At 55.9% G+C, this 14,612-nt stretch overlaps 1 protein-coding gene across 1 annotated transcript; it reads left to right on the top strand.

Moving 5' to 3' along the window:
* Positions 1–3,830: 3,830 nt before the first annotated feature.
* LOC122454571 (leucine-rich repeat-containing protein 14B-like) lies at positions 3,831–9,917 on the top strand. Its single transcript, XM_043489137.1, has 2 exons — positions 3,831–4,980; positions 8,467–9,917. The coding sequence occupies exons 1-2, from the start codon at positions 4,091–4,093 to the stop codon at positions 9,110–9,112; spliced, it is 1,536 nt and encodes a 511-aa protein (XP_043345072.1). The 5' UTR covers positions 3,831–4,090; the 3' UTR covers positions 9,113–9,917.
* Positions 9,918–14,612: the final 4,695 nt, after the last annotated feature.

Genomic DNA, 14,612 nt, shown 5'->3' on the forward strand with positions numbered 1-14,612 from the left:
TCTGTTACTTGGCCAGGGACAGATTGGGAAAATAGCCCTGGTATAAGATGGGTAACCCCAAATAACACTCGATGGATTTGTGGATACAACCTTTGGCCCTGGCTCCCTGTAGGATGGGTGGGGAGATGTACCCTACGGTTTGTGTTTGCCCCTGGGAGAATTCATAAGCAAAAAATTAGTCAACCTGTTAATTTACCTTATGTTAAAGCCCGGTGGTCACGCTCTGTTTTTCATTGGTATGATTATTTAGCCTCAATTTTTGTGCCCTCTTTAGGAGCCACTGATATTATGCTCAGGGTAGAGGCTTTGAACAATTTTACAAAACAAGCTTTGACAGATACTAGAAGAGCTTTAGAGGCTCTTAATGAAGAACAAAAACAGATGAGAAAAGCCATTCTACAAAATCGTATGGCTCTGGATATTCTAACAGCCTCTCAAGGGGGAACATGTGCCTTAATAAAAATGGAGTGTTGTGTATATATTCCTGATTATTCCTCAAATGTTTCTGATGCTTTAGAAGATATGAAACAACAAGTAGCCGCTATGGATTTTTCTGACTCCAGCATTTGGAGTCAGATATCTGCCTGGTTTCATAGTGGTTGGTGGAAATCTATAATTTTCATCATTATATGCATATTGTTATTGCTGTGTTTTGGCCCTTGCATTTGTCAATGCATATCTGAGATGATAAATAAAAGATTGCTGATGTTTTCCCGTTTGCAAACGCGGCCATTTCCTTCGAGGGAGATATAATGGCCATTAGTCAAAAGAAAAGGGGGAGATGCGGGGAGCCGGCCTGACTGCTCAGGCCCCTTCTCGGCCCTGAGAGAGATCAAGAGGTCCCTCTCTGTCCCGCCACCCCTGATTTGTTAAAGTGCAAATTGGCCTTTCTCACCTCCCTCAAGGAAATCGTTGCAGCCACCATTTGCCCATTTTCCTGACTCTTGATAAGATTATCGGGCTCCTGTGAATGGCTTATGTCTAGGTAGTCTTTACCTGATTGTAAGACGCTGGTGCCATGCTCTGCTGGAGTTAAGATAAAACTCCTAAAACTAGTATCTGCAGTTCTGCACGTATGCAAGCCTTTGATCTAAAATTTGGTGAATCCTGTTAGTATATATATGTATGTTACCCCTCAATAAAGTCGTCGGAATCAGTCACAAGCTGACTCCGTCCCTCTCAACCCCATCTTTCTTAGTCTTTTATTTCTCAGGTGCACTGGTGATTGCGTCCTTGACCTGTTCATCTAGCCGGCAGGCCCGGCACCTACCGATCAGACCCCACACCCCTAAACAGCATCTCAGTGTGAGTGTGTCTTCTCCCCACGTCTCACACTTCTTAGTAAATGGTGCAAACTTCCACCTTCTGATCAGGCCCCAAATCCCAGAAGAGCATCTGGGTGTTCTCCCCAAGTTTCTTCCAATTTAGTACATGGTAACAACTCCCACCTACGGATTAGGCCCTAGACCCCTGAAGAGCACCTTCTCCCCAGGCACAGCCCCCATGAGGTGTGTCCCAGGTGCAGGGGGAGTTTCCTGAGTCTAGCTGGGATCTCGGATTCCTTTTCCTTCGAACAAGCTGTGTGGGGCCAGCAGCACTCGACTTGGCTCCACCCGTGAGTCAGGACACGGCATCCCCATGTCCTGGGGGACCCCAGGTGGGGTGGGGAAAGGGCACAGCAGCTGGGGTTGAAGGTCCACGCCAGCCTCTGCAGAGAAGTCCTGCCAGTGTGGACACGGCCCTGAGCCCCCTCACCACAGGCAGGAGAGCCTGAGTGGACGCCCTCAATGTGCTTCCTCCTGCAGGCCCCCCAGACCCCCCGGGGGGGGGGGGGCGGCATCAGATATCACCCCCTGGAAAGGAGCAACTGGAAGGGCAGGGGCCTCACCTTTGTGCTCTGCCGGCCGCTGTAAATTCTGTTTCTTGTTACCCTGCTTCAATGCTAGCTATGCCAAATTTTATATGCTGTGCCAAGTCACTTCAGTCTTGTCCAATTCTTTGAGACCCTCTGGACTGTAGCCCACCAGGCTCCTCTGTCCATGGGATTCTCCAGGCAAGAATACTGCAGTGGGTTGCCATGCTCTCCTCCAGGGAATCTTCCCCATCCAGGAATTGAACCTGCATCTCTTACGTCTCCTGCATTGGCAGGCAAGTTCTTTACCACTAGTGCCACCTGGGAAGCCCCATTCCAAATTTTAGGACCATAAATAAATGGGACTGTTTTCTAATACATGCATGTGCTTCTTTCACTGGTTCTGTTGCATCGGGGTCATCACCAGTATGCCTCCCCCAGGGACCTCAACCCCCGTGACTTTGGGGGATGGGGCCCTGGGCAGCAGAAGCCCCCTGGGGTCTGCCTGGTCCACATCCTTGTTTCTTGCCTTGAGGGGGGCAGGGGGGACATCAGAAGAGGTCCCCCACCACTTTCCACACACACATTGCCTGCCTGACAATACTGGGGTCCCCCCTGGAGCATGACACCTCCCCATGACCCCGCAAGGGAGGCACTGCTGAGGCTCCAGGGAAACAGCAGGCAGAACTGTCCCTGAGGGGGGTCCGACCCAGGCAGAGGGGTGGAGGGCCCGGCCCACGTGGGTCCCCAGGCATGACAGCCCCAGCCCTATGCTCACTCACACCCTCAAGTTCCTACCCCACCCCCACACCCCTGCACCCCCACCAGACCCCACCTCCTGGAGTCAGTCCAGTGGCCCCTGACCCTCCCCTCCCAGGGTCCTTTCCACCTTTCCCCTCCTCTGTCTCTTAATCTGTCTTGCTGTGTCTCTGTCTCTCTGTTTTTCTGTCTCTCTTTCTGTCCACCGTGTCCCCTCCCTAGATCAGCGATTGTATGGAGAGTCTATCAGCTCCTAAAAGATGCTGAAGTCAGGGTGGAGGGAGCGTGCACCATCAAGTCACTGGATGATGATCTAACACCCATCAGAGCTGGGAGCTGTAGGAAGGAAGAATTTTTTCCCTGCCCATCTTGGGCTGTCGTCTGTGGCTCTGTAACAAAGAACAGAGTCACTAGAGAAAAGCACATAGATTTATTTCATGTAAGCTTTTATGACATGGGAGCCCTCATAAAGAGATGAAGACCCTAGTTGCCTAAGTGTTTCTGGACTAAGCTGAGAGACGAGGTGACTGTGGAAAAGTAACTCAACACACAAGGCAGTAACATTAACAAGGAACTATCCTGACACTCCCTGGCGATGAGACTGCCTCTCTCCTCCCAGTTCAGGGAAGGTGACTCACCTTCCTGTGTTCAGGAAGAAAGGGGATCCAAGCACCCTTAGCTCAGAATACTCTTGCGTGTTCAGGGGCACATGTTCTGCCACCCTCCAGAGTGAGGAACCAGGCTCCAGGCTGTGGGAGCGTCAGGATCCCAGGGTCCCCACCTCACCTGTAGCCCCACATACTGCATGGGTCCCAGGGCTGCAGGGGATTCTGCTCAGGGAGGCCCGGAAGCTGGGGGCACATGGACCAGTGGGAGCGCAGTCGAGTGTGGGATGGGGGTGGATGGCTCCCAGCCTGGGTCCTCAGTGACAATGAAGTCGGGTTAGGGTTAAGCCCTTCAGGGGCCTTTATCTTCTCCTAAAATCAGGAGACAGTCATTGGAGAGGCCAACCCGTGCTCACTGCCACATCCCTGACTCTGGATGCAGGGCCAGGGAGGGACTCAGGCCCAGGGATCCAAGGAAAGGCTTGCTGGTCCTTCCAGCTGTGGAGCCTGCCCAGGGCTGGGGCAGATCCACTCCCCGGAGGGGATGGGTGCCCCCAGGACAGGCCACCCCAGAAGTGGACACTGGCGGCAATTCCAGGGGCCCATGCCCTCCCCCAGCCAAGCATCAGAGGAGCTCAGCTTTCCCCAGCTGAGTGCCTGCAGGACACGCCAGACACAGCCAGACGCCCCCACAGCCAGAGCCAAATGGGCACCCAGGACAAAAATAGCCATCAGATGACCAGAGGGCTGGCTCCCCACCCCGTCTAAGGCAAGCTGCTTGCAGCAGCTGCAGCTAAAAATAGGCGAGAAGTGGCCTGGTCTTTGTCAGAAGCACAGGGGGCAGCTCGGTCCTGTCCCAGGCCGCAGGGGGGCCATGCAGTCGCTGCGCTTCATCTCCGCGGAGGCCCTGGTGTCCCACCCCCCGCGGGCCCAGCAGAGCCTGGACGCTGTGGCCCACAATCTATACCCGCTGCTCTTCAAAGCCAGCTACCTGCTGGAGCAGTCCGCCGTGATCCGCCTTCTGCTGGAGCGCTGGCCGCTGGAGGAGTTCCGGCTGGGCCCTCTGCTGGGTCCGAGTGCGGACCATGCCGGGGACCTGCGGGACCGGGCCTGCCGGGCCTGCCTGGAGGCCTGCGTGCATGGCCTGGCCGACCATGTGCTCCAGGGTGGGGGCCGCCGGCGGCTGCGAGTGGCCGACCTCACGGGCATCCGAGACGTGCAGGTGCAGAGGTGCCCATGCAGGCGGGCACTGGGCAGGTGGGGCCGGACGGAGCTGCTGGCCAGGACCTGCTGCGAGCTGCAGTCACAGCCCCGCGCCGCCCGGCGCCCCGTTGAGGTCCTGGCCGATGTCTTCATCACTGCGGGCAACTTTGAGGTGGTGGCACGCGCCCTGGGCCCGGTGGGCCCCAGCCCTCTGCGCGTGCGCTGCCTCTCGCTGCGGGCAGATAGCCTGGACCCCGGGCAGCTGCTGCACGTGCTGCGCCTGGCAGGGCCTCGCGAGCTGCGCCGTCTGGAGGTGGTGCACAACGTGCGTCTGCACGCGGGCCACGTGCAGCAGCTTCTGGCCCAGGGGGGCTTCCCGCGGCTGGTCTCACTCACCCTGCCCGCCAAGGCCTTTGACGCACCCCCAGCCGGCACCCCCGCCCCCTACGGCGAGGAGCTGCTGCTCGCCTCCATCTCCCGGGCACTCAGCGGGATGACGCAGCTCACGGAGCTGCACGTGGCCTTCTCCACGCTGACCGGGAAGCTGCAGACACTGCTTGGGTGAGTCTGGGGTGACCGGAAGGAGGGGGGCGGGGGTGGGGTGGGGTGGGGGACATCTGCACTCAGCCCCTCAGCCCAGGTCAGGGCTGCCCAGGGCTGTGCGCAGACCTGGTTACTTACAAGGCACAAGACCCCTTCCTTGTGGGTTTTGCCCAGCCCAGAGCAGCCAGAGAGGACCCATGGGGAGGGAGGAGGTCTGGCTGGGACTGGCGTTAGGGGCCACCTGGGAGCCCCACGCTTCAAAGGAGACTCTCCAGTTGGTAAGGAAAAGAGAAGGGTCCTGATTAGCAAGCAGGCAATATAGAAGTAACTCCATCACATTGTATTAATTACCTGTCGGTGTAACAAATCACCCCAGCGCTGGGGCTTATGTGGGCAAGACAGGAGCCCTGTGGGGGCAGCTGTGGTCTCTCCTGAAGGCCTGTCCAGTGGGAAAGTGGAATAATCCGCTTCCATGATCATTTTCATGACTGTCAGTGAAAAAAAGTGAAAAGTAAAAGTCACTCAGTAGTGTCCGACTCTTTGCAACCCCATGGACTCTACAGTCCATGGAATTCTCCAGGCCAGAATACTGGAGTGGCTAGCCTTTCGCTTCTCCAGGGGATCTTCCCAACCCAGGCCAGGCCTCCTGCATTTCAGGTGGATTCTTTACCAGCTGAGCCACAAGGGAAGTCCAAGAATACTGGAGTGGTTAGCCTATCCCTTCTCCAGCGGATCTTCCTGACAAGGAGTCAAGCCGGGGTCGCCTGCATCACAGGCAGATTCTTTACCATCTGAGCTATAGGTGACCTCAACTCCTTGGATCATAGGCCCCTCCATAGGCCCTCTGGACAGAGGCCCAGCTCCTGTAAACTTCCCTGCAGAGTACGATGCCGATGCTGATGCTGCTGCTCATGGTGTGGTGAGGGCCGGTCACCAGGCCAGGGGAGGGCACCACCTCGGATCACCACCTTGGCAGCCACCAGCTGTGAATATACTTACAAAAATTATGGAAAATAACTTCTTATTTCTTGAGCCAGTGAGTGTGAGGACATCTTCTCCGGTTTAGGGAGCCCTTGGCTTTCAAGAATTTTTCCTTTATGCAGCGGCTGGCCAGGGCCTGCACGGCCTCTCTTCCCCGGGGCACCTGGGCCCCCCACCCCGTCCCCCATCCCTGCTCCTCAACCAGGTAGTTGCCCAGCTCAGGAAAGGCAGGCCCTGAACCACACACAAACACGACTGCCGTGTGGCCGTGCCCTGGGACCCTCAGGACAGTCCTGAGCTTGTGATGCCTGGGGAAGCATGTTCACAGCCAGACGACCTGGCACAAGCCTGCAGGGCCATCTCATTGGCTCCGCCCGACATCACCTGTCTGCCCTGACCCTCTGCTCTGCACACTCGCTGAGGGTCGTCCAAAGCCCCAGAAGGTCCAGGTGTGCGGTGTGTCAGGCCTAAGTGGGAGGGAAAAGACAGCTGTGTGGTCAGGGGAGGTCAGTTTCCAAGGTGACCTTTGAGCAGAGACCTGGCCCCTGAGTGGAGGGCCCGGGGACAGTGAACCGGCAGGAACCCTGCAGGTGAAGGGCCTGAGCTGGGGCTGTGGCCAGGTCTGGGGGACACGGAGAGGGTGGCCTGGGCTGGGGGGTGAAGGACAGGTGAGGAAGGGAGCAGGGAGGAGGAACGGGGGCAGGGAAGAGCCCGGTCAAGCCCTGGAGGCTCTGAGCCCGACTTGGGGTGATCAGCCCCACAGGACAAGGGTTGCCCTGGCTCCCTTGGCCCACACAGCAGACCTGGTGGAGAGACGGGAAGACCGGCAGACAGGGCCGGCCTCCCACAGCTCCCAGGGTGGTGACTCCCTGAGAAGACTCGCTGCTGAGTCACATTACAGCAGACGGACATCGGGCAGATTCGCCGGGGAAGGCGCGGGTCTCGGGGGAGACAGGGCACACACCCAGGGCCTGTCCTGGGTGAGGAGCCCCGACTGTGATGACGGGCACATGCCTGTCTGCCTCCCTCCCACTTAGGCCTGACACACGGCACGCCTGCACCTTCTGGGGCTTTGGATGGGCTCTCAGCGACCAGCTGACTGAAGCCCAAGTGTGCAGAGATTCCGGGAAGAGAGGTGATGTCAGGGCGGAGCCAACAAGACAGCCCTGCAGGCTTGCGCTGGGTCGTCTGGCTATGAATGCGCTTCCCAAGGCACCACAAGTGCAGGACTGTCCGAGGGTCCCAGGGCGCCGCCACACGGCAGTTGTGTTTGTGTGTGGGCTTGGGGTCCACCTTTCCGAACACATGGGGAGCACATTGGAGAACCAGGCCCACGGGTTTCACTGGGGGCTTGTTGGGAGGGCACCTCGGCCTGGCATGCATGGAGATTTCAGATCCCAGAAGGAGGCCTGTGTCAGCAGGCACCACGTTGCTTGTACAGACAGCTCATGCCAGGGGCCCCTTATCGGCTGAGTGGGGGGCCTTTCCCAAATCCAAGCTCCCAGACACACGTTGGCAGTTAGGCCTGCCCTTGGACCCTTTTCCACACAGGAGTCCTCCCCCCGCCAAGGGTTGGGGCAGGGCAGCTGGGGAGAGGGCTCCTTATGGGTGGATGTGGGCATGAGAGAGATGGCGGTGGAAATACTCCGCACAGGTCAGGGCCTGAGCCACAACCTGCAGAGCCGCGGCAGGTGGACAAAAGCTCTCTGCTGTGTCGGCAGCTGGAAGACCGCAGGAGCTCCGGGCCCAGAGTACAGATGCAGGGTGAGGAGGCAAAGGAGCCCCAGCGGGCGGGTGGAGAGTGGACCCCCACGTCCTGGCACTCGGTGCTCAGCCAGGTGACCCCAGACTCAGGCCAGGAATCCCCAGGGCGGGTGTGGGTCTGGGAGAGCACCTGGGTGGGGCAAGGACTCCTACTCAGAGCACAGGAGGGTCTTCAGGTCCCTGGCAGGCTAAGAATAGACCCCTCCCTGCCCTAAAAGCCTGCGCGCTCCAGCGCTTCATTCAGAGCCAAGCCAGGGTTTCATTTCCTGCCAATTCATAGTCACCTCACGGCCCCACAACAAGCTTGTGAACACACAGAACCCTGTTGACAAAAGAGATTGGTGATTTTGGTGGCTGAGGACAAAGGCCAGGCCTGTCTTCGGGTAAAGTTGAGCCTCTACTGCAGGTGGCTACACGCTGTCTGATGACCCAGCCCTTCTGTTGCCCCGGGGCAGCCACAGACAGGAGGTACAGGAAGGTCTTGCCTGTTCAGATTATACTTGATTCACGGGCACTGAAATTTGAATTTCATATCATTTTCACATGTCACAAAATATTCTCATTTTGATTTGTTCAACTGCTTAAAAATGAAAAACACAGTCCTGCTCTCAGGCTGAGTGGAGTCCCGGGCAGGTGGGTGCGGCCCTCAGCTGCAGTCTGCTGTGCCCAAGACGGGATTCACCCCGAGACAGGATTCACCCAAAGGCCCCAGAGCACCCCAGGGCCTGCTCTCAGCCGCTATTTCCCACCTTGCCGCAGCCCCCTCCAGACGCCACTGAGAGTGCTGGACGTGGGCAACTGCGCCCTGAACCACGAGGACATGACCTTCTTGGCGAACTGCATCCACGCAGCCCACCTGGAGGTGCTGGACCTCAGCGGGCACTGCCTGGTGGACCTGTTCCCTGCCACCTTCCACCGGCTGCTGGGCCAGGCCGCCCCCACGCTGAGGGCCCTGACCCTGGAGGAGTGCGGCCTCGAGGACCGGCACGTGGGCGCGCTGAGCCTGGCGCTGGGCACCTGCCGCCGGCTGCGGGAGCTGCGCTTCCTGGGGAACCCGCTGTCGGGCCGCGCGCTCCGGCGCCTCTTCGCCGCGCTCTGCGAGCTCCCCCGGCTGCGGTGCGTGGAGTTCCCGGTGCCCCGAGACTGCTACCCCGAGGGCAGCGCCTACCCCCAGGACGAGCTGGCCATGTCCAAGTTCGACCAGCAGAAATACGACGCCATTGCGGCAGACCTGCGCGCGGTGCTGCTGCGCGCCGGCCGGGACGACATCCAGGTCTCCACACCCCTCTTTGGGAGTTTCGACCCGGACATTCAGGAAACCAGCAATGAACTCGGAGCTTTCTTGCTGCAAGCTTTCAAAACTGCTCTAGAAAACTTCTCCAGAGTGCTGAAGCAGATGGAGTAGGCCCCGCACGTCCGAGGCGGGTGCGTCCGCGGCTCGGACTCCGGGGTCCCGGCCCCGGGTATCCCCCCGCCCACCAACTGGGCGCCGCCTGGTGAAAACATCCAGGCGCTGCCAGAGCGCGGCCCTGCCTCTGCCGGACCCTCTGCTCGCCCGGCTCCCTGGGAGCAAAGACAGAATGGGGGTCTTCTTGAGCCCCATGCTCAGGGTTGCGGGGGAGCAGGCCGGATGCCCAGCGGTGGGAGCAGAGGAGCAGCCCAGGCAGTAGGGGGTCGAGTGAGCTGCAGGGGCGGGACCGGCACTCGGGTGCTGGGAGGACAGGCCAGTGTGAGCACGGAAGGACAGAGAGGATATCTCTCTGGACACACGGATGAAAGCGACCAGCTGAGGAGAGAGCGAGCGAGGGGCACAGCGGCCCCCGGGCTGCAGGGCGCAGGTGTCCGCCGCGCTGCCCCGTGTGAGTATTTAAACTCCTATCCAGGAGGACATTGGCTTTGCTGGTTAATGGCGCTCCCTGCCCTCTGGCCTGCAAGCGGGAGGCGAGGGCTCCGCTGGTGCCAGGCTGAGCCCAGAGCAGCCAGTGGCCTCTGGCTCTGATGCCTCCCCCACTCCCACCTCCACCGACCCTGGGCTCAGGGGGCTCCTGCTGGGGTTGGAGGAGGCTCCTTCTGGCAGCTGAGTCCTGGCGCTTCAGGAGTGGTTAATTCCAATGTTTGGACTTGGTTTCTACTAAGATCAGATTTGTGCAGAGTGCTGCATATTAAGGTAATTAAATATTAATGCTAATAAAACAAGTGTGGCTTATTCAGATATGGTATTCTTTCTTTTTTAATCTAATGGGTGAAAAAAATGTCTTGCATTAATTTGTATTTCCTAGATGTTCATGAAACTGGGCATGTTCATATGTTTGTTGGCTATTTGTATTCCTTTGTTAACATGATTTATTTAAACAAAAACAAAAAGTTCACCCACTTCTCCCCTTCCCCCACAGGACCCTTGCATGTTCTAATCTCTTTAACTTACATGTAGAGTACATCATGTGGAATGCCAGGCTGGATGAATAACAAGCTGGAATCAAGATTGCTGGAAGAACTATCACCAACCTCAGATATGCAGATGATACCACTCTAATGGCAAAAAGCAAAGAGAAAGTAACAGCCTCTTGATGAGAGTGAAAGAGGAGAGTGAAAAAGCTGGCTTAAAACTCAACATTCAAAAAACCAAGATCTTATGGCAGAGGGGAAAAGTGGAAGCAGTGACAGATTTTATTTTCTTGGGCTCTAGATTCACTGCAGACTGTTACTGCAGCCATGAAATTAAAAGATGCTTGGTCCTTGGAAGGAAGGCTATGACAAACCTAGGCAGCATATTAAAAAGCAGAGACATTACTTTGCAAAGGTCCATGTAGTCAAAGTTATGGTTTTTCCAGTAGTCATGTATGGATGTGAGAGTTGGACCATAAAGAAAGCTGAGTGCTGTATTGATGCTTTTGAACTGTGGTGTTGGAGAAGACTCTTGAGAGTCCCTTGGACTGCCAGGAGATCCAACCAGTCCATCCTAAAGGAGATCAGTCCTGAATATTCGTTGGAAGGACTGATGCTGAAGCCGAAGCTCCAATACTTTAGCCACCTGATGGGAAGACCTGATTCATTGGAAAAACCTTGATACTGCGAAAGATCAAAGCAGGAAAAAGGGATGATAGAGATGAGATGGTTGTATGGCATTGCCAACTAGACGGACATGAGTTTGAGCAAGCTCTGGGAGTTGGTGAAGGACAGGGAAGCCTGGTGTGGTACAGCCCATGGGGTCGCAAAGAGTCGGACATGACTTAGCAACTGAACAAAACCAAATATACATAGTATTCCACAGGGCTTCCCAGGTGGCTCAGTGGTAAAGAATCTGCCTCCCAATGCAGGAGCCACAGGAAACGTGGGTTCGATCCCTGGGTCAGGAAGAGCCCCTGGGTCTTCAGGAAAGACACAGAGCGGGCCGGAGCGACAGCGTGGTGGCTTCTTGCTCCCTGTGCTCATCAGCTCTGCCCTTTCGCTCACCCCTGCACGTCTCCTCAGGTGATGTGCTGGTCAAGTCTCACTGGCACCTATTTCAGCCACGGGGACTTTGTTATTGCCAAGAAGCTCTTGGGAGGCACAGGGCAAAAGTTTGAAATGATTTTGTTCTAATTCTGAAGAGTAGAGTAGCTTCTGCTGTTTGTATCTCTCGAAGTTTTCCGATGAGACCTGGCCTCTGGGTGGTCAGCAGGTAGGACCTGGCACATGCAAGGCTGAGCCCAGCAGCTGTTGTAGAGAAGAGCCCGGGGAGACTGTGGCGATGTAGGACCTGAGATCTGCGGCAGGAGTGGGCACACAGGGTCTGCTGGTGGAGAACACTCCCAACTGCCCCCACCCCCCCCCCCCCGAGGAATAGCCCACTTTTGTGAAACTGAAGAGCCTGGGAGGCTCGTCTGGAGCACTTCCGAGGCCCACAGGTGGCCCGAGTGGGACCTACACCTCCCACTCATCCCCGGGCACTGAGCTCACTTGTTGCCGTGGTCCTGCTCAGCCCCAACACTGAACATGCTGCTTGCAGCCTGGTGGATTTTCCCTGCACCAGCCCAGCCCAAGACTGGTGGTCCTGAGGGTGCCTAGTGATGCTGGAGGTGAATATGACTGTGGGTACCCATCAGGGCCAGGACCACCCTTGTGCTTCTCGTGCTGCAGACAGCAGAGCTCCCACACGAGTGCAAACCACGCTCCACAGGGGGAGAGGACAGAGCAGCAGGGTCAGGAGACCGTCAGTGTGCCACATGGTGGCTCAGCTGGGCTGCGCTCGGGGAGCCTGAGGTGCCACCATCTGCCTAAACCCACCCGGTCTTACCAGGGGCCAGACCGCTGAACGGAATGGGGAGACGATGGGGACCCTGATGGACCCTATGGGACCACAGCCTAGACACGTGGGGACCACCATCTTTACCTCCCCTTGGCTTGTGTGGATTGATAATTGCCCTTCCTCCAGGAATGCAGCACTGCTTCCTGCTGACCATCCTGGCAAGAAAGGGATGCAGCTTCAGGGGCTTCAATGCATCTGTCCCACCTTAACAGTTCTTGTTCCAGACGGTTCTTTCCAATTGTATACTCAGAGCTGAGGAGACACCCGCAGACCCAGCGGACTCTCACACGGAGGCCGTACCCAGAGACCCAGAGACTTCAGCCTGCAGCTATCTCATCAGCTGCCCCCTACTAGACCCAGGAACCCCTTCCCCTCCCTGGCAGCTGCCGGCAGCCCCGTGGTCTGTGCAAATCCTTCCTTTGCTGGAGAGCCTGCAGGATGTGTGCCTCCTTCAAAGCTGCCTGAGCCAGCTTTGATTCTCTGCTCCTGCTCCACTCAGAGGCCATGGCACCACACAACCCCGTGGCCCCCAAACTTGGCCACTGTGGGAGAACTGATTGCTGTTCTTACCCTGGGGCCAGAAGAGGGAGAGCTGGTTTGCCAGCAGAGAAGATAAAATGAGATCTGAGGCCAAAAGGTAGTTTCTCCAATGTTTGAGATGTCGCTCACTAGCCATTTCTGGCTCTTCTCCGAGGTCTGACCACCATACCCCATCCCTACCCTGAGGTTCCATGAGGTGGCCTTAGTCAACCCCCCGGCTGTCTAAGCCAGCAGGACCAGAGCCCTGTCGAGAGCACAGCTGCTGTCAGGGTTCCTCAGATGGAGGTGAGCACCTCTCGCATAAGCCCACAAACCCACCAGTCACTCAAAACTGACCTGGTCTCACTTGGGACAGTGCAGTTCTGAAGCCCAGCTGCCTGGGTCTGAACTGGACCCGTGATCACCTGTGTGACCTTGGACGTGACGGCTGCATTGAAGAGTTCACTGCAGGCCTGAGAAGCTGCTGACAGGCTGGCCCTCGGCTGGCACCTGGACTAGGGAGGGTTCCCACCACCATCAAGTAGTAGGAGTGGCTCTTTGCACCCAAACCCTGCCAACAGTTTGCACCCGACACCTGCTTCCTCTGGGAGTCTGGAATTTGGGTCTGTGCCAGGCAAACTGCCTGTGTGACTGGCCCTCCACAGAAACCCGGGACACTGTCTCTGAGGCACGTCCACATGACCGTGTGACCCTTGGGGGGGATGGGGCAGGGCTGGAAGCTGCGTCTGGTCTCCCCCTTTGCCAGGTACCTATCCCTTTGCTGACCTTGCCTTGTCCTCTTTCTATGTGATGAGCCTCAAGTATGAGAACAGTCATGCATTGAGTCCTGAGACCTCCCAGCAAGCCATCAAGTCTGGGGTGGTCTCAGGAGCCCCTACCCCAAGGATAGTAAGAGTGCTCACTGCACAGGACTGGGGTCAGGATGGCACGAGTGATGGGCACAACAAAGGCCAGTTCACATTAGCTCTGTGGAAAGTGGGCCTAAGCGTGCAGTAAAAAAATTGAGATAATCTGTTTTAAAAAGCCTTGTAAGCAGTAAAGAATTACACACATAAAAAGTGGTATTGTTAAAAAAAAAAAAAGTGGTATTGTTGTTTTCAAATTGCAGGTGTTTTAAATATACGCCACTGCTAATATTTAGGTTGGTGAAAAAGTAACTGTGGTTTTGGATCCTAACTTTAAATCATTGTAACTATGCTTAAACACATTTTTATTAATCAAAACAGGAATCATTACAACCAACACATTTTTGTCAATGAGAAGTTTAGTCATTCCTGTAGCATTAAAAATCCATGTCTTGGGATTCGATGAACTCTTGGAAAGCATTTTATGCATCCTACTGGTTGTGGAAGCATTCTCCCTGCAGTTGTTGAGATGCTTGAAGAAGTGGTAGTTTCTGGCAAGAGTTCAGGTAAATATGGTGGATGAGGCTAAACTTTGTGGCCCAATTTGTTCAACTTTTGAAGCGCTGGTTGTGCAATGTGTGGTTGGGCATTGTCAGGGAGAAGAATTTGGCCCATTCTGTTGACCAAGGCCAGCTGTAGGCAATTTTTGGTGCATCTCATCAACTTGCCGAGCATACTTCTCAGATGTAATCGTTTCACTAGGATTCATAAGGCTATAGTGGGTTAGACAGGCAGGAGACCACCAAAAGTGACCATGACCTCTTTATGGTCCAAGTTTGGCTTTGGGAAGGGCTTTGAAGTTTCTTGTCATCACCAGCCACTGATCTGGTCATTGCCAGTTGTCATATGAAATCCATTTTCTGTCACGTCGTAATCCGATTGAGAAATGATTTGTTGTTGTTGCATAAGTGAAGACTACACTTCAAAACACGATGCTTTTTTTTTTGCAGTCAGCTCATACATTATCGAGCTTTACCACCTATCAAATCTGCTTCAAATGCTTAGCAACTGTAGAAAGGTTGACACTTGAGTTCGTTGGCAACTTCTCATGTAGTTGTAAGAGGATCAGCTCCGATGATGGCTCTCAGTTGGTCACTGTCAACTTCTGATGGCCAGCCAACACACTCCTCATTGTCAAGGCTCTCGTCTCCTTTACAAAACTTCTTGAATGG

The sequence above is a fragment of the Cervus canadensis genome, chromosome 16 (genome assembly GCF_019320065.1).
Source record: "Cervus canadensis isolate Bull #8, Minnesota chromosome 16, ASM1932006v1, whole genome shotgun sequence".
In the NCBI taxonomy this organism is placed as follows: domain Eukaryota; kingdom Metazoa; phylum Chordata; class Mammalia; order Artiodactyla; family Cervidae; genus Cervus; species Cervus canadensis.